Below are 23,312 nucleotides of genomic sequence, written 5' to 3'. Positions count from 1 at the left end.
CAAAGAGAATGGCAATAGACAGCCTATTTCCGCACGACAGCTCCCAAAGCGGGCCTGAAAAGAAAGGCGCTTTACCGTAGTGGCGTGCGGTGACGAATGCTTCCGCATTTTTGCACTGTTGGATTGGGAAAAAGCCACACGCGCGTGGGACAGAGTTATCTAGAGACGCCTGCATGGGACAGACTGTTATCTAGAGACACCTGCATGGGACAGACAGTTATCTAGAGACGCCTGCATGGGACAGACAGTTATCTAGAGACGCCTGCATGGGACAGACAGTTATCTAGAGACGTCTGCATGGGACAGATGGTTATCTAGAGACACCTGCATGGGACAGACAGTTATCTAGAGACACCTGCATGGGACAGACAGTGAAGACAGTTATCTAGAGACGCCTGCATGAGACAGACAGCTATCTAGAGACACCTGCATGAGACAGACAGTGAAGACAGTTATCTAGAGACACCTGCATGAGACAGACAGGGAAGACAGTTATCTAGAGACACCTGCATGAGACAGACAGTGAAGACAGTTATCTAGAGACACCTGCATGAGACAGACAGGGAAGACGGTTATCTAGAGACACCTGCATGAGACAGACAGTGAAGACAGTTATCTAGAGACACCTGCATGAGACAGACAGGGAAGACAGTTATCTAGAGACACCTGCATGAGACAGACAGGGAAGACAGTTATCTAGAAACACCTGCATGAGACAGACAGCTATCTAGAGACACCTGCATGAGACAGACAGTGAAGACAGTTATCTAGAGACACCTGCATGAGACAGACAGGGAAGACAGTTATCTAGACACCTGTGTGAGACAGTTATCTAGAAACACCTGCGTGGAAGAGGGGGTGGCAGCAGGTGAGCAGGTGAGACTGACCACATCATCAGTGAACACAAGCATGAGGACATCATGTACTTCTCTGCACAGCCTTAGACACCGTTGATAATCATGCTGAATTAACACCGGTACACACATTACAAAAACCTTTGTTAATTTTCCGTGGGATTGTTATCAACTTTGGACCTGTACTACATAAGAAGACTTCAGGTTATGGAACCGTTATGTTTTCCAGCTCCTACCTCTCAGCTGGAACTTAAGGTCCATTTCGTCAGACCGAGGACCTCAGCGCTTTGGTCTGAGATTGCGAGAAACTTGGGGGTGAGAGACTGCACCGCACTACCGCTTATCACCCGCAGGCTAACGGGTTGTGTGAGCGGTTTCACCGGTCCATGAAGGCCGCTCTCCGAGCTACCCTTACTGGATGGTAGTTGGGTCGACAGGCTCCCGTGGGTCATGCTGGATCTCAGGACCGCCCCCAAGGAGGATCTCCAGTCATCGTCAGCTGAGCTGGTCTATGGCCAACCGCTGCGAGGCCCCGGGTCTCACGAACCTAAACTAACTTTAGGTTAGTTGTAACGTTAGTTTAGGTTCGTGTTAACGTTAGATAATGTACAAAATAGACGTCGCTCTTTTATTTTGAAACCCCCCAGAAGAAAGTCATTATATTTGCTTTAGTGACCGTCCGGTTCAGGGAAGATGTTAAATAAGCTAATTTCCCAAAATGTTGGAGTTTTCCTTTAAGAGAATCTCATACATTATTGTTATATTTATTTAATTTTTTTTTACAGTTTTTGTATTTTTCTGACATGGGGGCTCAACAATAAATGACAATCAGAAATGTCAAGTTGCATGTTAGTTCTGTTGCATTTCCAATTTATTTATTTAAATTATAAATTTATCAGGGAGCGATAAGGGAATCGATAAAGAAGCGGATCGATAAGCAGAATCGATAATGGAATCGTATCGATAAAATCTTATCAATTCCCACCCCTAATCCTGTTCATCCAAAACGATGCCTTTGCCATGATAACACGTCAACATTATGAATGTTCAGCCAAAACGATGCCGTTGCCATAACACATCAACATTCTGAATGTTCATCCAAACGATGCTTGCCATAATAACACATCAACATTCTGAATGTTCATCCAAAACGATGCCTTTGCCATGATAACGCATCAACATCCTTTGAATGTTTAAGATAAGATATTCCTTTATTGATCCCTTGGGTAAATGTGGGTGTCATAGGAGCATGGGGGAGGGGAGGTACAGGTATGGGCAGGGTAATGGAAGAAAGACATGAATATAGGCAATACAATTTGATCTGAATATAGAAATATGAGACAAATAAATAGTGTGAATATAATTATCTCTGAATATAAGAACATGAGAAAAATAAACAGTGTAAACAATATAATTAACTCTATATACAGTATATAAGAATATGATATCCAAAATGATGCCTTTGCCATGATAACACATCAACATTGTGAATGTTCATCCAAAACGATACCTATTGTCTCATGTGTCGACCCCAACCCCGTTTCCCACAACATTATCAAACATTGTATGAACAGCCACATTAACCCTTTCACTACCACACACTACATAAGGTTAACCCTTTCACTACCACACTAGACGGTTAACGATGTATATAACCTAGTTAGTAGTTATATGAGTACTGGCTAAGCGTCGCGCTCTTAAGCCATACCGAAATATACCTCATCTCATGTACCTACTGTACACCATCAACGAAAAACAAATATATAGAGGCGTACTATAAAGTACTAGGCGTGTCACCACCCACTCTTCCTCATAAAAAACCCGTTTCCAGGAAAAGATTCCCCAAGGGAACTCGGGGCCGCTTAAGAGCGGGACGCTTAGCCAGTACTCATATAACTAGGTTATATACATAACCTGTCGTTATATTATCGTACTTGGCCATCGCGTCCCGCTCTTAAGCCATACCGAGATATGGGGTAGAGCGGACGCGAGGCCCGACAGATGCATCCCCCTGAGGACCCGTAAGCCCACATCAAGGGGTTGGGGAGTCCCGTCACCCCATCCTTCCTAATGAAGGGGGGGGCGCAGTCAACTCCACCCGAGTGCGAGCAAGAGGGAACTAGAACCCCTTGAACACAGCACAGGCGGAACCACGTGTGACCCAACACACTGTGGCCCATACCCACACACCCCTGCTACCCTACCAAAGGACGGGAAGCAGGAGAGGCCACAGACCCCAGAACCTCCTGGGAGACAGAACCCCTGGTCATGTCCATGAGGTAAAACCTTACAAAGGGGCCCGGGGAGGACCATGAAGCTGCAGCACAGATGTCCTCCACCGAGGCCCCACCCAGCAGAGCGGCAGAGGCTGCCACCCCACGAGTGGAGTGCGCCCTGACGCCCCCAGGGGGATCCAGCCCGGCCAACGTGTAGCAGAGGGCAATGCCCTCACACAACCAATGGGACAGGCGCCGTTTCGATAGTGCTTACCGGCACGAGAACCACCGTGACAGACAAAAAGCTGATCGTAACCCTGAGGTCCTGAGTACGGCTGAGGTAAATTCCCAAAGCACGGACCGGACATGACAGGTGAAGGCCCGCATCTAACTCACTAGCGTGAGGAGGCGGATGAAACGCCTGAACCACAATATCCCTGGAGCAGAAGGAACTCCGGATATTTTTAGGCACGAAGGCAGGATTAGGCTGCAGAGTGGCACCGCAATCGGAATGAAAAGACAGGCACTCTGGACTTACCGAAAGAGCAGAGCTCACCCACGCGTTTAGCGGAGAGCCAGCAAGAACGCGGTCTTGAACGACAGCCATCCCAACAGCGCTTGCTCAAGCGGCTCAAGCGGGGCCAAGGACAACCGACGAGGACCAATTGAAGATCCCAACTCGGAGCCAAAGAGCGTTGCACCGGCTTAACGCGTCGAGCACCAAGCAGGAAACGCTTCACAAGAGGGTGGCTGAACAAGACATCCCCCTCAAATCCCTCATGATAGGAGGATATAGCTGCTGCATATACCCTCACCGTCGAAGCCGACAGTCTATCAAGGAGAGCATCCAGGGGGCAGGAGACTGGGTCCCGGCCCCCCGCCTTACACCACTCTTGGAACATACACCATCTGCCCGCGTAAAGCGCAACAGTGGAGGGAGCATGCGCATTCCGGATGGTATCAACCACAGAAGGGTCCATCCTCTCCAGACTTACCCTCCCACCAGCCACACCATCAGACGTTGGCCCAACACCGGGTACTGAAACAGCGACCCGTGTTGCTGAGAGAGGGCCGCCGCCGACCAAGGAATAACCCAAGGCGGAGCGACCAGTAGCTGGATCAAGACCGGGAACCACACTGCCGTGCCCCGGTCCGGCGCGACCAGGATCACCGTCCTGCGCTCCCTCCGTATCCGCTCCAACAGCTGACTCAACAGCTGTACAGGAGGAAAGGCGTACAGAAGGCCGGGCGGCCATGGAAAGATCAAGAAGGCATCCACCCCCAAGGGGGGATGATCTGCCCGACTCACCGAGAACCACAAGGGGCACTTGTGAGAACGTCGGCTCGCAAACAGATCCACCGAGGCCTCCCCGAAGCGATCCCAGATCTGCCTGACTATATCGTGGCGGAGTTCCCACTCGTCGTAACGAGGACCGCCCCGAGACATCATATCTGCGCACACATTCTCTACACCAGGGATGTGGAGCGCCCTCAGACTGCGCAGCCTGCGAGATGCCCATAGCCAAAGTTCGACCGCCGCCCGGTGCAGGCGGATGGAACGAGTCCCACCCTGCCTGTTGATATACGCCGCTGCAGTCATACTGTCCGTTCTGACCAGAACGCGCTCGCCTACCACCAGGTGGTCGAACCGTTTGAGGACCAGGAGGACCGCCTTCAATTCCAACACATTGATGTGCAGGGTAGACGGGCCAGCATGGACCTTCGTCCAGCTGCCCCCCACTGCGTTGGTCCGACACGTCCCTCCCCAACCCGTGAGAGGCGTCGGTGAAGACCGTGACGTGTGAGCGCCTGCTGCCCATGGGGACCCCAATGGTGAGGATACCCAGCCTCCTCCAATGGGCGAGATCTCCCCATATCGACAAAGGAACAGTCAACAGTTTCCATTTGTCCCTCACCGGATCTATTCCCATAGAGAAGAACCACCTCTGTATCCTCCTCATGAAGAGGAGGCCAAGAGGAACCACCGTGTGAGCAGATGCCATCATACCGCGCAGGCGCATCACTTGCAGCGCTGTGACCGTCCCTCCCAGACGGAAACCCCAGAGCGCGTGTAGGATAGACCATAGATATCTATAGAACACTAGATAGCTTAAGGCGGAGTCACCAGCGTCACTGAACCGCCGCCATCTTGCTCCAGTTAGCCTTGAGTGAGAGTGAGTGAGCTGCACAGACAAAAATACTCATAACTCGCTGAAATATTGACGGATTTACAAACGGGTTGGTTTGCTATAAACATCAAAGATGTAGTTACGACACTGCATACTTATAAAAAAAAATTAAAGATGTTTTTTTTTACAAACCGCTTGAATCATAGCCACGTTAATAATGCTTGTAATAAACCAAACCGTTTGTAAATCAGTCAATATTTCAGCGAGTTATGAGTATCTTTGTCTGTGCAGCTCACTCACTCTCACTCAAGGCTAACTGGAGCAAGATGGCGGCGGTTCAGTGATGTCGCTCTCCATTGGCCGGCAGCGCGGGCAAGCTATCTAGTGTTCTATATATATCTATGGGATAGACACCCTCCGCTGCTCCGAGAGGGTTACAATCATGGGCCTTGACCTCAGCGTCAAGCCCAAGTACTCCACCTGTTGACTGGGAAGAGGTGTACTCTTCTTCCAGTTCACAGCAAAACCCAGCCTGGTGAGGAATTCAACCACCAGCCTGGTAGGAGACCTGGCAACCTCCTCCGACCGGCTGAGGAGTAGAATGTCGTCGAGATAGAATAGAACCCGTATTCCCCGACGACGTAGAGGCTCCAGCGCAGTCTCTACGCAGTTGGTGAATGTGCGGGGAGCCAGAGAATAGCCGAACGGCAACCTCTGGTACTCGTACGCTACGCCCTGAAACAGGAACCGCAGGAACTTCCTGTGAGGAGGGAAAATCGGGATGTGAAAATACGCATCCTTCTGGTCTATGGAGGTGAACCAGTCTCCCCTTCTGACAACAAGCAGCAGGAGTTTGACGGTCAACATTCTGAATGGTCTCGCTACAATCACACGATTGAACGCGGACAGATCCAGTATAGGTCTGACCCCCCCCGTTTTTCTTGGGCACCAGAAAATAACGGGAGTAGACGCCTGACATCGCGTCCTCTCTCGGGACCACGACTACGGCCTGCTTCGCCAACAGAGATTGGATCTCGTCGGCCAGGGCTGTCACTGCTTCCGACCCTGACAATAGGGTCGGCACCAAACCTGAGAACGGAGGGTGGGGTTGTGCGAACTGCAAAACAAGCCCCTCCCTCAACGTTCTCTCTATCCACCCCTCCAAACGGCATTCTTGTCGCAGTTTGTGAAAATAATCCCACAGCGCACCCGCCGTCAACTGACGCTGGGCCGCAAGGAACAGTAGATGGGTGGCCCGGTCCCCCCCCCCAAGGGGGGACCCCGACAGAAAGGGCCGGTTTGATACGGGAGAAGCTGCCATCAAACTGGTTGACACACCCCCCCCCCCCCCCCTGAACACCCCTCTAGCGCATGCTGAGGAGTTGTTCTACAGCTAGACATGCAAGGCGTGAGGACCCCATGGGCTCCTACACGCCGTAGCCCTGCAGTGATATTGCTATCACCCAAATCACGCTTGCCTCTTCTTTGCAGACCACTGCCACTCTCACGGGAGTGGGAGGCATCAGCGTGACACCCCGCCTGGCGAAGGCGAGGCCAAGGTAACCCTTGCTGTGCATTCAACTGAAGAGGCCTCGAGTCCCCCTGCTGACCACTGTAACTAGTGGCAGCCGTAACACCAGGCTCACCCATCACACAACGTGTGGTGCAGGAGCCACGCAACAGCACAACATTCTCACGGACAGACCCAGGCTCAGCCATCAACTGGGTGTCAGCCCGTCCCCATGAGAAGTGAAAAGTGGGGCCGCATGCGCTTCAAAGAAGGTTCGCGGCCCGCAGCCAAAGGAAAACGATCAGAGCCCCTCTTCCGTTGGTGACGGAGAGAGGATTGAACGGGGAGCGGGCTGCTCGCGGCAGAATGACGACGGCTTGTTTGATCCAAGCCGAATACACCCAAATCGGCCTTGTGGATCCCCGTTGACTCTCCGCCCAGGGTACCACTGGCGGGGGAAACATGGCCGCCTGTCGAGGGCCTCGCCACAGTCGTTGACGAGGCCGTGCTCCAACCTCTGGCTGCACAGCGTGAGGCGGTGTGGGACCCAGATCAACAACCGCCTGCGCCTCCACAGAACGACCAAAAAGTCCTTCCGTGGAAAAAGGAGTCGTGAGGAGAGAAAACCTATCCTCTTCCCCAAGAGGAGAGTGCTCCAACCAGACATGCCTATTAACAACGTCGATAGCATCCTAATCCTCCCCACAGTTATAGCTTGCGACTGAGTCAAGATCTCTATAACACCACAAACATGCAACATGTTTATAATGTCGGCTGGACCCATAGCCCCACTACCCGACGCCAATGTTGATAGGAAAATAGCCAGCTGAGCCATAACACTGGCCGTCGCTAAAAACCATCCTGCAGCAGTATACCACTCATCCGTCCATACTTCCACCCTCCGAGCCGATTCGCTCTCAAGCATCGGCCGGGTGGGACATCGTTCATCCCCGCCGGGGCACAGGATCAAAGCTACCTGGCTACTTAGCCACGGTACACCCGGCCTGCACCCTGTTGTCAGCCCTTTTACCCGTAAAAAAGGTAAATAAGACTCAGCGAAACCCCCCACATTAGCTACCGACTGACCTTCATCAATGAACCGGGCAAGAGGAGGGAAAAGCGGCAACGTCCCGCGGCGGGGAATATTAGAACAACGACCCATTTCAGCATTAGCATTAGTAGTAGCATTAGTGTTAGCAGCATGCTCCAGGATCGCCAGGAAATCGTCCACTGCAGTGGAACGTTCACCAAGCCATCCCGCCCCTGGCGCCGACACACACTCCACAGCATTACTAACACCAACATCAATGCCTGATGACACAGGGCCTACCTGTGTACAAGCCGGCTCGATAGCCAAACCTTGCACGCTGCTCCTTGATCTGCTGCCACCAGACGAGGAAACATCAGAATAGGCCCGACGTGTCGCTGAAACATGCCCCGAAGATTCCAGGGGTAAGCAAACCTCCGGTAAGCATTCAACATTACGCAATTTCTCTAATCTTTTCATAGCACTAGTTACATAGGGCGACTTGCGACCGCTATGATGGAAACGAAATAGAGGAAGAGTGAGTGGTGACCACGCCTAGTACTTTATATTATACAACGGCATGCAAATTTCTCGATTCTGATTGGCTGAAACAGTCCATTTACACGTATGTATTGCGATCAGTCCACGCTTGCTGGCCCAGGACCCGCCCACAACCGAATCACATCACATCAATCCGCCGGATCACAAGAAGGTGGACAATAATCTTTACAAATGGATATGTTGATAGCGACTAAACGACTAAATATCAAGCGATTCTGTCACAGCGAATGTCTTAGTCGTTTAAACAATGTTGGATGATGTAATTGATGGGTCTTGAATCATTCTGTAACAAAATAAAAATCGCGGATTGATTGATTGATTTAAAAAAAAAAATTCAATTTTTTTTTCCTTTCGACCGTCAGCGCTCGCTCTAGTCTCCACCCACCGCCACACCCCCCCCCCCCCCACACACACACACACACACACTCTGCCTGCAACGCGGGGGATAGTCAGACTGAGAGAGAGCTGGGTGCTGCGCTGTTCTAAGTGAGCATGGCCTATTGAGTTGATTGATTGATTGATTGATTGCTAATTTTATTACTGTACGCTTGGTTTCCAACTGGTTAAGTTTAGGCCCTCTACAGTAGGTTTAAAAAAATTAATAAAAGAATAGGGCGAAGAAAAGTTTTTTTCCTATAGGGCAAAGAAAACATTTTAATTTGTTTTACCTACTTTCTATAGAATCATCTAAGAATGAAGTTTTATGGAAAGTAGGTCTGCATTCCCTTAACAATTGTGTGTATTGAGCCGTACTGTATTGTACCCAATCAATCATTCCAATAATACACAGTTGGATGTGTTAGTTGGTTGGATGCACTTCAAGCTGCTTCCACATGAGGCAACTTCTCTCAATCATTCCAATAATACACAGTTGGATGTGTTAGTTGGTTGGATGCACTTCCGATCTGCTTCCACATGGAGGCAAATTGTCTTTTTTGTAGTTGTGGGAACTACTTTTTCTGGCGGATGGTTCTCAATAAATCTTCGATTAATGTGTGTTTATTGTATAGAAATAAGGTTGGATGAATGTGGCAGTTGTATAAAAGCTTTACACCACTTGCAGTCGTGATTTGTGAACAATAAACCATGCCTAGGGGGGTCTAACGACCACCCCTAGGCATGGTTTATTGTTCACAAACCACTCCTGCGCGTGATGTAATGCTTAAGTACGCCTCTATAGGGGCGGGGCCTGGCAGGTGGTGGGTGTATTTGTTTTTCGTTGATGGTGTACAGTAGGTACATGAGATGAGGTATATCTCGGTATGGCTTAAGAGCGGGACGCGATGGCCAAGTACGATAATATAACCGTCTGTAGTATGGTAGTTGTAACTGAGGGGTACAATTCCCTGACTGTATTAATCAAGTATTGGTATCATTAAACCACTACCGTATTATGTACGTTACTGGCCATACTGTACACAAGTATATCAGATGAGAACACTTCCACAATGAAACGGTTTCCACACAAATACTCGTTTAGAATATTTATTACAGATAAGAATATTATATTACAGTACTTTGGTCACTTTGGATGCGCTTATAAGGCAAAGAATGTGCGTAGGCAAGTCAATACTGAATATTAGGAATTATCTAGGGAATAAGGGTAGGGAGGTTACTACCGGTTGTAAGCCAGCAGGGGGAGGCAATGCTCTATACAAAGTCAATGGTTCCACAGGGACTTCAATAGGCACCTGGAGACGGTATATTACTCCCTGCCTCAGCGGGGAAAGGTAGCGTCTGTAATCCCAGGGTGCGCGCCGCACAGGTGAAGCCGTGGAGTCTCTGCTCCGACAGAGACGGGCTCGAGTGATGTCCTCACGGGCATGTGTAGATCCCACAGCAGTGGGTGTAGACGGTTCTCTGCTCCAGCAGCTTGGTGAAGAATGAAGAATAATAATCCTGCCGGAAAGGCTCTGCTGGCGGGGTGTAAATCCTCCGGTGCGCGGTGGTCCACGGTTGAACTTGACGTTACTATCCTATTAGCACGCGGCAATAAGTGCTCTATGTAGACGCACAATTACTCACTTCACGTGGTCTTTGACTCGTAATGAAGGCTTTTACTAGTAAGGAGCGAACGATACGTTGAACAAACGTAGTAGGATAAACACGACTCTATTTGGGGCAATACGAGCCCTACTCTGCCCACGTTGCGTAGTGGGTGAGGCTTTACTTGGTAACTGAACAAGACTGAACTCCAACTCGAACTGAAAGGGAACTGAAAAGGGAAGTTCTGTATTCGCCGCGCCATATTTATATGTGCGGGGGATAAACGAGTGCCAGCCTGCTCACTGTCTCGTAGCCTTGGGCAGAAGCGGGCATGTTGAGACAAGTCATGTCGGTAGCTTTCAAGTCAGCTCTAGGGGTAAGTCACTGGCGCCTGGTGGCACGCCATCCAATAGGAGAATGAAATATTATGGGCTGTAGGCTAAAGGGGCATTCCGTGTATATGTACAAAGAATATACAAGGGATATCAAACGATATACAAATATTATGCAATATATATCAATCAATAAATACATATATTCGGTTTAATCTGACCCTTTGTAACAGCCGCCCCCTAATTAGTCCCACCTAATTAGCTAAGCAGAGACAGATTAACCGCACTGTCCACTCCTCAATGTCTGTTGTGAGGGTAGGCAGGTCACAAAGTCATGGGTCATGGTCGTCATTAAGCAAGTCGGGGAGCCTTGGCGACTCGATCAGCCTCGCCACGGGTCGGTTGTAGGTCCGCCCTTGGCCGAGCACTTCTGCCACTCTGACCTTTCCGTCGGCCCCAGTGGTCACTTTGCTTACGCGGCCGGCCGGCCACGCAGCTCGGGGTAGTGACTGGTCTATGGTCATGACGACTGGACGGGATGAAGGGGGGCTTAGGAGGGAGCGGGCCTGAGACTGCTTTGATCTGTGCTTGGCTGTGCTTTCTCCTCCTCCGTCTGTTTTTCTTGTTTGCTCTGTACCCCATCTGAGGAGGGGCCGGTCCCGGCCGCCCCGTCAAGGAGTCGCTTGGGGTGCTGGGTTCGAGGTCAGCTACGTCTGGAGCGCAGCTGAGGGGGGTGGAGTTCCGAACTCCCTCTGGTACCCACGGTTCTCTCACGGGCCTCTCGCTTAATGTCAATAGCCTCTGCTGTACGGGGGAGAGGCCGGTGACGCTCACCTCTGTGTGTAGGCAGCGTGTAGACGTGGGTTGACTGTCAAGTCCGTAGAGGGGGCCCTGGAGCATCCATCCCAGTCGGGTCTGAACCGCGACTGGGCATCCTTTGGGTCCGACGTGGGCCGCCTCAATTGGGAGAATGAGGTCCGCGTGGTCGGAGCCGATGAGCAGGGTCGGTGTGGCGCCGTCGATAAGTGGTATAGGTAGTTGACGTAGGTGCACATACTTAGCCATCAGCTGTGGGATGGGGTAGGTGTACTGAGACAGGCCTATGTCGTGGCTGGTGAAGACGTTAGTTATACTATACTGCTTCTCGGGCTGGTCCACCGCTGCTATCTTGAAGGAGACCTTTTCACCCTTTATGGTCTTCTGGTCCCTTCTGATGGTGCGTATGGTCATTGTATCTTTGACACCTCGCAGGCCCAACTGGGCTGCTGCGGAAGCGAGGAGGAGAGTCTTTTCAGACCCATCGTCCAGGACGGCGTAAGTGTCCAGGACCTTGTCCTCGTAGCTCAGGAGCACTCTGACCACTTTGAGGAGCACACGGGGGGTCCCGCTATGCTGGTCAATGTGGAGCACTCCTGTGGGTGGTGACGTAGAATCTATATGGTGCGAGTCGCACCGTGGCTCCCAGTGTCTGCCGTAGCAGTCGGGACACCAGGGAGCGGTCTGGTGGAACTTTGGTGCTGGTGCCACCGCCTCGGCATGGTACATTACCGCGACGGGCCCACTCTGTTGTCCTGGCTGACGCCTGTTGATGTCATGCAGGACCTCCAGGTGGGTGCCACCGCACCTGCTGCACTTCTTCTTCAAGCGGCACTCAGCTGCCAGGTGGCTGCGCGCGCAGCGGAAGCAGCGGCGGTGGTCCTTGGTCCACTGACTCACATCATCCGTGGTCAGCTTCTTGAAATCTTCGCACTGATACAGCCGATGTTCTCCCTCACAGTACTGGCACTCAATCTTCCACTGGTCCTCTTTCGTCGAGGGGGTGTTGTGGTTCTTGTGTGGTACTGATTCGGCTTGGTGCATAACGGTCACCAACCGGCGGTTATCCGTTTGTCCCCGAGGTCCGAGTCTTGGGCTTGGTCCACTCCATACGAACGTGTCGAGTCGTAGGCTACTGACCTCCCTGGCGAGGAACTCAGATAGGTCTAGGAGGGATGCCTCTGGACCGTTGGGGTCGCGGTAGTCTCTCTGCCGCCTGAAGCGCTCTTGTCGGGCGGGAGGGAGCTTCTCTAATATCCTCTCTACGTTGGAGTTAGCGTACAGTTCGTAGATACCCTTTTCCTTTTGGGACCCCAGCATCCCTACCAGGGACTGTACCTTGATAGACAGGTCATCTAACGCTCTGTTGTCTCTGGCTGGGGGGAGACGGTCAATGTCTCTTATCTCCTGTATCACGTAGTCCCATACGCGTCCATACCGTTGGTCGAGTGCTGCTAGAGCCGCTGTGTATGGGGTAGTAGAGTTGGCATAGGCCAGCGCTATATTGTGCGCTCGGGGCACCTTGAGGTGCTTCAATAGGGTAGCATACTTGTGGCGTTCATCAGCTACATCAACCATCATTGTCTCTAAGCACATCCGTAGCTCGGTGTACTGTGCTCTGTTCTCGTGTGTGAAGTCCGGGAACGTCGGTGTGCCAAGGTACGATGCCATGGATGACTGGCACATCGGTGAGCGTTGGGGAAGAGGCCTCCTAGGCGAGTCTCCCCGTGCGTGTCGTCTTGGGCTGGTACTTGGTGGGTACCGAAGATCGGGTACCCAGGTGCTGTCCCTCGGGGCTGGCGGTGCGTCAAACTCACCCGTGAGTTGAGTCGGGGGTTTGTAGCGCAGGGCCTCGGGGCTAACTTCTGGGCTGTACTGGACCTCCTGGTCCAGAGTACGTTGCTGCTGGTCGGGGCTGTACTGGGCCTCCTGGGCCAGAGTACGTTGCTGCTGGTCGGCTTGACATTCCTCCTCTTCCTCCTCCTCTTCCTCTGCTAGGACCTGGAGTCTTCTGTTCAGTCTCTCGGCGTGGTCCGGTTCTTCCCGGTTGCTGGGTCTCGTATGGACCGGCTGGGGAGGGGGTTCGGAGACGTGGACAGGATCCTCCTGTTGGCGGGGTCGCTTCGTCGGGTAGGGGAATGTGTCCTAGACCCATGTCTTGACGATCTCTGAGAGCTCCGTGTGGAGTGAGGGGGTGTCGCCATGGCAACCAGTTTGTCCATCAGCTCCGCCTGCAGCCGGTCGCGCTCTGCCTCGCGCTGGGCATGGGCTGCGTCGCGCGCTGCTTCGCGCTGGGCATTGGCGACGTCGCGCTGCGCATTGGCGCTGGCCTGGGCAGCGTCGCGCTGTGCGTTGGCGGCGTCGCGCTGGGCATGTGCGACGTCGCGCTGTGCATTGGCGGCGGCGTGCTGTGCATCGGCGCGGCTTCTCTCAATGTTCTCTTCTGTCTGGAGGCGTCTGGTCTCCAGTCTTATGCGGTCGTCTTCACTCCTTTGTTGCGCCTGGAAGCGCTCTCGCTCGCCTGCAAAATGTTCGCGCTTGCGCGTCTGTTGCGCTTGAAGTCGATCGCGTTCGGTGGAGGCTGCCAGGGTGGCGATGAGTGCTTGCGCCAGCATCTTGTCCGCCGCGCTGGGGGAAGACGCCGTTCGGGGCGATCGGCTCCCGGCAGTACTTGTTGGAGATCCGTTCTCCTGTTGCGTACCGAGGAGATCCATCTCCTGGGTGCGCGTCTCTTCTTGTGGTGGGTCGGGTTCCATCCCGGGAGGGCTTTCTTTATCCTGGAGCTCTCCGGGGACTACCTTGTCGACGTTGTCGGGGGATAAAGTCGTGTCAGTTCCCTCCTGGTCCCCACCGTGAGCTTGGTCAGTTACATTAGAACCCACTAGGGCCTCTGTGGTCGGGGTATCCTGGTTGATAGGGTCGGACATAATTTTACTATCCGCTTTAGTTATTTTATCCGTATCTAATTTCCCTTTAAAGCTAGGTATTGGACTGACAGCGTATGCCTCTAGATAGGGAGGTGGCTGCCGTCTGCGCTGCGGGCGATCTAGCTTAGGAGAACCGTTTGTGGAGTGTTCGTCATCGGCCATGTCAATATTAATATTATATTAATATTACGCTAATTATTATCCGGGGCTCGAAGGACCAATTGTAACTGAGGGGTACAATTCCCTGACTGTATTAATCAAGTATTGGTATCATTAAACCACTACCGTATTATGTACGTTACTGGCCATACTGTACACAAGTATATCAGATGAGAACACTTCCACAATGAAACGGTTTCCACACAAATACTCGTTTAGAATATTTATTACAGATAAGAATATTATATTACAGTACTTTGGTCACTTTGGATGCGCTTATAAGGCAAAGAATGTGCGTAGGCAAGTCAATACTGAATATTAGGAATTATCTAGGGAATAAGGGTAGGGAGGTTACTACCGGTTGTAAGCCAGCAGGGGGAGGCAATGCTCTATACAAAGTCAATGGTTCCACAGGGACTTCAATAGGCACCTGGAGACGGTATATTACTCCCTTGAACTTGACGTTACTATCCTATTAGCACGCGGCAATAAGTGCTCTATGTAGACGCACAATTACTCACTTCACGTGGTCTTTGACTCGTAATGAAGGCTTTTACTAGTAAGGAGCGAACGATACGTTGAACAAACGTAGTAGGATAAACACGACTCTATTTGGGGCAATACGAGCCCTACTCTGCCCACGTTGCGTAGTGGGTGAGGCTTTACTTGGTAACTGAACAAGACTGAACTCCAACTCGAACTGAAAGGGAACTGAAAAGGGAAGTTCTGTATTCGCCGCGCCATATTTATATGTGCGGGGGATAAACGAGTGCCAGCCTGCTCACTGTCTCGTAGCCTTGGGCAGAAGCGGGCATGTTGAGACAAGTCATGTCGGTAGCTTTCAAGTCAGCTCTAGGGGTAAGTCACTGGCGCCTGGTGGCACGCCATCCAATAGGAGAATGAAATATTATGGGCTGTAGGCTAAAGGGGCATTCCGTGTATATGTACAAAGAATATACAAGGGATATCAAACGATATACAAATATTATGCAATATATATCAATCAATAAATACATATATTCGGTTTAATCTGACCCTTTGTAACAGTAGTGAAAGGGTTAACCCTCTGTAGTGTGGTTGTGAAAAGGTTAACCCTTTGGCAGTGTGGTGGTGAAAGGGATCTTACCCCGGAGATGAGAAAGACCTTGCAGAAGTCCAGCACGGGCAGGATCTGGAGGAAGCTGGCCGCCTCCAGTGTGTCCTGCAGGTTCTCCATGTTGAGCGACAACTTGGCCGTGTAGATAAAGTCTATGATCTTCTTCAGGCCTATTCGGTTAACGCCGTGAAGCTTGATGCACATTAAGTCCTGTTCTTTCATTCCACCTGCAGGAGGGACACGATGAGGGTGAAGAAGAAGAAGAAGACGGGAGACGCGTGAGTCGGGACGGGCGTAGAGTAATCAGCCACTCACCGTTTCAACTAGGGCTGTACCGAATGTCATTATTATTATTCTTTTTTTTTTTTACATTTGAAGCTTCTATTGAAGTATTCGAACGAAGGGCATATTTTTTTTTGTATTTTTTTTTATACATAACATAAAATTAGACATACAAGCATTAACAGTAAACATCCAATGAAATCACCATTTAAATAAATGTAGTATACGAGATATACACCTAATACTTGCTATCTAATACCCTACATACATATGCTCTCGCTCGCCCACCCCCCCCGGACCCCCACTTGGATAATCCATCCATTATCATTCGTTCCTAACCAGGCACTACCATTCATATGCTAGCTTTTATTCTCTTCACCACTTCTAACCAGATTGCAATTTTGGCTTCACTGACACCTAAAATTGTTGCTGTAGATATTTCTAGATAGATCACATCAAGATATGCAAGAACCCATACCTTACGACAAATTTTTTCCGGTTGAAACCATCGTGATGCTATCAGCTTTTTAGCCGCTGTGAGACCAGATAAAACTAATCTCTTTAGCTGTATAGGGGCTCCATACTGAAAAACATCATTCAACAGCAATACAGAGGGGTGTAGGTATGTTCAGAAATAAGACATTTGATAATTGCTGGGCCACTTCTTTCCAGAATATCTTAACTGGTGGGCAATCCCAATACATGTGCATAAATGTACCCTCATCCCCATTTGTACATAAGGAACATCTGGAGTCTTGTTTAAGTCCCATTCTGTTCAATCTTATAGGAGTCAGGTATGTCCTATGAATATAGTTAAGATTAATGTGTTGATGGTCCGGGTTACGTGACGCAATTCGAACGTTTGCCCAGACTTCTTGCCAATCAAAATTTATTTCCAAGTCTGGTATATCCCTCCTCCAGATTGAGTCTAGGGGGAGGATTCCATACGAGGACGTTAGTAATTGATGATAAAAATCAGATACGAAACCTCTCGATGTCTCTCTTTCATAGAAGAATTTGTGATATCTGTGGTGCTCAATTGGTATCCTTAATGGGACTCCATGAGCCTTCAAACAGACCAATAACTGTGCGTAAAAATAATATGTGGAACTGGTGAGATAAAAAATTCCATGTATTTTTTGTGTAACCCTGTTTGTTGAAAACATCTCCTAATGTGTGTATGTCCTGCTTTTCCCATTTAGGGTATCTTATAGGCTGTTTTCCAATCAGGAGTGCATTGTTATTGAATAGGGGAGTATGACTATGCCATTTATGTAGGTTAGAATATTTATTTTGTGTTTCACGCCATATCCGGATCACATGAGTAATAAGGGGGCCAAATTTCAATTCACATTGCTTAAGTTAATTGATAATATGGTGTATATATTGTCCTGCAGTCTATGTGGTGCTACTATATTTACTTCTAAGTTTCTCCAGGATACAGATGCTTGGGAATCAAACCAGGTTGTCAGTGGTCTTAAAGAGTACGCCTTAAAATAGTGGTAAAAATCTGGAAATGCCATACCTCCGTCGGCTTTGTTTCTCTGTGCGGTGGATCTTTTTATACGTGGTTTGTTATTCCAAATAAATTTGTATGCGGTGGAGTGTAATTTTTTCCAGTAACCATCTGGAGGGGGTAACTGTAACATTGAGCTAATGAAGTTGATTCTAGGTAGAACATCCATCTTAACTATTGATACCCGTGCCTGTACTGAGTTTTTAAGTTTGATCTTATCTTGGAATTTTATGTAATTGTACTTCACCGTTTGGCTTATAGTAGGGAATACTTCAACTCCTAAACATCTGAAGTGTTTAACCATTGGTATTTCTTCTGGAAGGAGTATATTCTTTGCAGGGGCATTAAGTGGAAGGAATCCCGATAGATTGCCAAAGTCATCAATCAACTTGAGAAGATAAGGCATTGAGGTGTTAGGATTTTGCATGAACAATATTACGTCGTCCGCATATAAACTAATATGATGTTGTGTGCCCTTAATTGCTATTGGTTCTATGGATTGGGATTGTCTTATATATTGTGCTAAAGGCTCTAATGATAAAGCGAATAGTCCAGGACTAAGAGGGCAACCCTGTATGGAATAGCGCAATACCGGAAATATTTCGGAGGTGATTATACCTGTTGTAATCATGGCCGATGGGTCTTTGTATAATACTTTAATCATATCAATGAATCCTTTTCCTAACCCCATCCTTTCTAATACTGCCCATAGATAAGACCATTCCAACCTATCAAAGGCTTTCATCGCATCCAGGGACAGCATCGCCTTAGGTGTGGTGTCATCCTTGCTGGCATCTAGCACATGTAGTAACAGTCTTATATTATCCGTGATCAAGCGGCCTCTTATGAAGCCAGTCTGGTCAGGATTAACTAAAGACGTCATATGCTTTTGAAGTCTGATGGCTAATACCCTGGAGTACAGCTTGATATCGGTTCCGAGGAGGCTTAAGGGTCTATAACTACCGCAATCGGTGGGGTCTTTGTCTTTTTTAAGGAGGACTGTTATGAGTGCAATATTGTCGTTCTTATGGAAGTTCCCCTCCTTGATTGAATATAGAATCATATTAAGTAATAGGGGTCCAATTACATCCCAACATGAGAGGTACATTTCTGGTGGGATACAGTCTCTTCCAGGAGCCCTACCACTTTGCATTTCAGATATGGCCTCCCTAAGTTCATCTAATGTGATGGGTGTTTCTAACTGTTTAGCGTCATCCTCTGATAGTTTAGGAAGGTTAATTTGATTAAGATATATGTCCATTTTGTTTTGATCAAAGGCCATTTCTGATTTGTACAAGTTGGAGTAGAACTCTTTGAATGTCTCGTTGATTTTTTTAGGGTCTGTAACAAGTCCTTGCTGTGCCTTAATGGTAGTTATATCTGCAAATTTTGCGTTGGCTCTTAACTGCATAGCTAGTAGGTGACTTGGTTTAGAACCATGAAAGTAATGCTGTCGTCTTGTGCTACGTATTTGAACTTCAGATTGTTGTTTATAAATGGCATTAATCTCTTTTTTAACACATTAATTTGAGTTTCCAGTCGAACCGAGTAGTTGTATTGTAAAGAGGAAAATAACGTAGAGTAAAGCGTTTCCAGCTCTGCCAGTTTTGAACAACGATTCTTGCGTATTTGAGGAAAAGTTCCCGGTAAAATCCTTGATCAATCCCTTTACCGACATCCATAATATTCTGGGGTCCTGTACCGATTTCGCATTCTCCAGTAGGAATACAGAAAGAGCTTCTTTGAATTGTGTAATGAATTCCTTGTTTTTCAGCAATATCGAGTTAAATCGCCATCTTGGGGCTCGGGATGACAGTATACCAAATGATCCTTTTAGGAGTAAATAACAGTGATCTGATAGTGCATTGGGTACCATTTCCACGTCATAGTTATCAAATAGTCTAGGGGATGCAAAAACATAATCTATTCTGGAAAGTGTGTTATGTCTTGCAGATCGACAAGAGTACTTTCGGGTCGTAGGGTTGAGTGATCGCCATAGGTCATTTACACCTATATTCTTAGACCAATCCTTTAACGCATTAGATGAATTTTTCTGGTCGTTAGAAAAGGTGGGATAAGATTTATCCATCCCGGGATCCCAAATGGCATTAAAATCCGCGCCAATTATAAATTAGTATTCAGGAAGGTTTAACATTGTTCTGGTAAGTGTAGCGTAGAAGTTAGCCTCGTACAGATTTGGGGCATATACCGCTACCAACGCTATTTTCCTATTCCTGTATACAATTTTAGCTATGGTTATACGACCATCTGTATCAGACCATACTTCCTTCAATTCAATATTCAACTTCCGTTTCACGACTATAGCAACTCCACGGGATCTCGTTACAAAGGAAGAGTGACTAATGTTATGATATATGTTGTCCGCTAGCGTAGCTTTCTCTTCCACTAAAATGTGCGTTTCGCTTAGAAGAGCCACATCCACCGGTTTGTTTTTCATCAGTGTGAGCACGCTTTTGCGTTTATGTTGATTATTTATTCCCCCAGTATTCCAGATCATTATATTCAAACTAGCCATAATCTATACATGTTGTTGTGTAATTGTTGGTAATGCTTCTGGAGTACGAATTCACAATGGATATACATCCAACTATTGAGGTCCCGTTGAGAACCGAGCTTAAAAACATACATATATACAAATAAACCCCTAAATCCCCCTCCCACAGAGAGCCGTACAAGGCTGTGTTCCTAAGACACAACCTTCGCGTATAACTCCCTCCCTTACACCACCGGTTAGCCCAGAGTGAGCCTTTAACCTTAACTTTCCTATGCTAATTACCATAGGATCTAAAACTTTAATTCTAATTTAATAGAATGTCACTCGTGGTCTAGCTACCTTCCCTTTAATGTAATAAAAATAAAATATACCTCAATTAGCATATTCATTTGAACCTTCTACTAACATGTGTTGGAACCTTACAGAAAAAAGGAGAAAAAAAATAGATTTTTAGAACTAAAGTATATAAATCCCTAAAGTAAGGGAGCAATTGCTTAAAATAACTTTGCCAAGCTTATACCTTTAGATGAAAATGTATACGGGCATATTTTATGACTTAATAAAAAATTATTTAAAAAGAATTATCCTCAAACTAAATCCTCAATTTGAATAAAGTGACTAATCTGATTAAATGAGTATTTTTTATTTTTTTTTATCAAATTGCTTTTAATGAATATAACTCAGTTTCATCAACATAAATAATCCAATAAGGGCACGGTTGGTACGAAAGTGATGCTGACGTCTTATAGTATAATACTATAATATTAGTGTAGCCTAATCTTTATCTGCAACTGTGAAGAAAAACCCCATTGGTTTAAACAGAATGAATAGACACATTGTGGGAACGCAAGAAAGGATGAAACGGGAGACGGTAGTCGAGTCTTTCCTTTTACTTCCCAACATAAATTATATACATCCAACAGAGTGCAGAGACGTTAACGTTACTCCTCGAAAGTGACAGCAGCCAGCTGACAGCTGACATATGTAAGTTACCAAATACACACCCCGTTCCCAGAATCCCAAGTCTTAAAGGAGCCCTCACTCGACTCCTGAAGTCCAGTGAATGTCTGCACCAATTGTGCGTGATAAGTGAGTCACCACAACATAAAAAAAAAAAAAAAAAAATTATAAAAAATTAAAAATTCTAATGTTGATTTAGAATGTCAACATTATGATCGAAGCTTCGAAGCAGTCGGTACAGCCCTAGTTTCAATGCAACTCCAGTGGGCTTTGAGGAAACTACATTTCTATTTTTTTGTATTTGGTTACCACCGTGTAACAACATCCACCAAAAGGGATTGTTTTTGCCACTGAAACAGAACGCTTGCTCTGAAGTCCTGCGAGGCGTGGGGTGTTGCAGGAAGACAACAGGAGGATTCTATGGATAGTACGCTAGTACCACAAAATGTTTACCGCGTTGGAATACAGTTAGCTCAGCGTTATCTAAAAGATAAAAACAGAGGTTTGTGTTGGAATACAGTTAGCTCAGCGTTATCTAAAAGATAAAAATAGAGGTTTGTGTTTGTGCATTTCCAAATTGTGCCAACAACATGTCGTCCACTTTGCGCAGCGTTCATAGACTATTGATATGGAAGAAATATGCCAGACAAGGTGGAGGTAATGTAATTGTTATGAATGGTAAGTGAACGTTTTGACTGCATTGGGCATATTGCTGTGCATCGTTATTGCTGCTGCCATGGTCTGCAAGATGTAATTCATGCGAGTACTCTATTTGTACATATCTCTACCCACTGGTTACGCTGCTGGCAAGTATGACTTGTTACTACCATAGTGTCTTTATACCTGCATCACTGTACATATTAATACTACAACTCTGTACATACATCTGATTAGCACTATTACTCAGTAGTACTGATTTATATATTTCATACCCAGTTTAATCACCTGTACATTGTATATTACTATTGCACTTTACTGCAGTGGCGACAGTGGCTCGGGAGGTAGAGCAGTCCTCTGGTAATCCGGAGGTTCCCGCTTTGATTCCCGCTCCTCCCGGCAGCGTGTCGAAGTGTCCTTGAGCAAGACACTTAACCCCTAACTGCTCCTTGCATGGTTGCCTCTGCTGTCGGTGTGTGAATGTGTGAGTGAATGGGTAAAAGCTCATTATGAATGCACCATTTACCATTTACACTCTGGTGCTTGTGCTGCATGATAGAGAATCTGGGAAAACACCACTCATGCCTACATGTGGTGCTGCTGCAGGGCGAGAGAGAGAAAGAGAAAGAGAAAGAGAAAGAGAGAGAGAGCGAGAGAGACAGAGAGTGCGAGAGAGACAGAGAGAGTGAGCGAGAGAGAGCGAGAGAGACAGAGCGAGAGAGAGCGAGAGAGAGCGAGAGAGAGAGAGCGAGCAAGAGCGAGAGAGAGACAGAGACAGAGACAGAGACAGAGAGAGAGAGGGGCGTCCTCCAGCCATACCTGTGAACATGGCTTTGAAGTAGTCCGACGAGGAGGCCATCATGGCCCGGTGCACTGGGAAGGCCTCGTCCCCGTCACCCGCCACCAGCGTGACGTCACAGAGTAACCCCTCTATCCTCAGCTGGTCGAATCCCTGAGGAGGCAGGAGAGCGGAGGAGAGGGTAGAGCTCAGGTCTTAGTGTACAGAGACATGTGAATTAAGGCTGTTTCGCCTAAGCCTGTTTTTGGGATTCGAACTTCGTTAGGGTTTTTCGAATGGACGTTCAAACCTTCGTTTTTAATTAAAACAAAATGTATATATATATATATATATCCTCAAACTAAATCCTCAATTTGAATAAAGTGATTAATCCGATTAAATTAGTATTTTTTTCCAATTAATTAACGTTACAGGAAAAAAATTTAAAATAGTTACCAAGATTCGAACTCAGGACCTTTCGGTCCACAGGCAGGGAAACTAACCTGCTGAGCTAAACGGGCTGCCATGAATTGCGACTGACTAATCCATTATTTACACTTTTCAAGTGCCAATTGCGGTTGTCGTTTATTATTGGCATTAGTAAATCAGATGTCATGCTAATATGTCATGTTCTACAGTAGGACTTACTACTGTGATACCCATTAAAACAGTAATTAGAATAATAGAAGCCTACTTTGCTGGAACGATTAATTTCAAACGTATACAGTGCGTGCGTGTGATTTTGTGTGTGCTCACGCGCTCTCCGCGCATTATTTCTACCTCCGCCTGGGTAACGCCCCCGTTGATGACGGAGACGGTGGAATGTTGGTTCTGCTTAAATGGGTGTAAACGCGGGGTGGTTCGCCAGAGAGGACCAGGGTTCAGAACGGCGCTGGAGCTTGAACCGGAGCCCGGGCGGTTTAAAAGCGCTATAAGTGAGGGAGTTAGGGTTAGGGTCTGACCCTTGACCCTCGTCTCTCCATTAGACCCA

The 23,312-nt window shown here is 47.8% G+C and overlaps 1 protein-coding gene across 4 annotated transcripts in view; it reads right to left on the bottom strand.

The window, feature by feature from the left end:
• The window catches only part of klhl13 (kelch-like family member 13), a 94,496-nt gene that overhangs the window by 30,787 nt on the left and 40,397 nt on the right, over positions 1 to 23,312 (bottom strand). For all 4 annotated transcript variants that reach the window (XM_084320209.1, XM_084320208.1, XM_084320210.1 and 1 more), the window contains exons 4-5: positions 22,363 to 22,495; positions 15,644 to 15,840 (exon numbers count right to left, since the gene is read on the bottom strand). In XM_084320209.1, the coding sequence (XP_084176335.1) occupies positions 15,644 to 15,840; positions 22,363 to 22,495 (330 nt within the window). The remainder of the gene's footprint in view (positions 1 to 15,643; positions 15,841 to 22,362; positions 22,496 to 23,312) is intronic.

Source organism: Notolepis coatsorum, assembly GCF_963971535.1.
Source record: "Notolepis coatsorum genome assembly, chromosome: 8".
In the NCBI taxonomy this organism is placed as follows: domain Eukaryota; kingdom Metazoa; phylum Chordata; class Actinopteri; order Aulopiformes; family Paralepididae; genus Notolepis; species Notolepis coatsorum.
The sequence above is the reverse complement of the archived record's forward strand: the minus strand, read 5'-3'. Positions and strand labels throughout refer to the sequence as shown.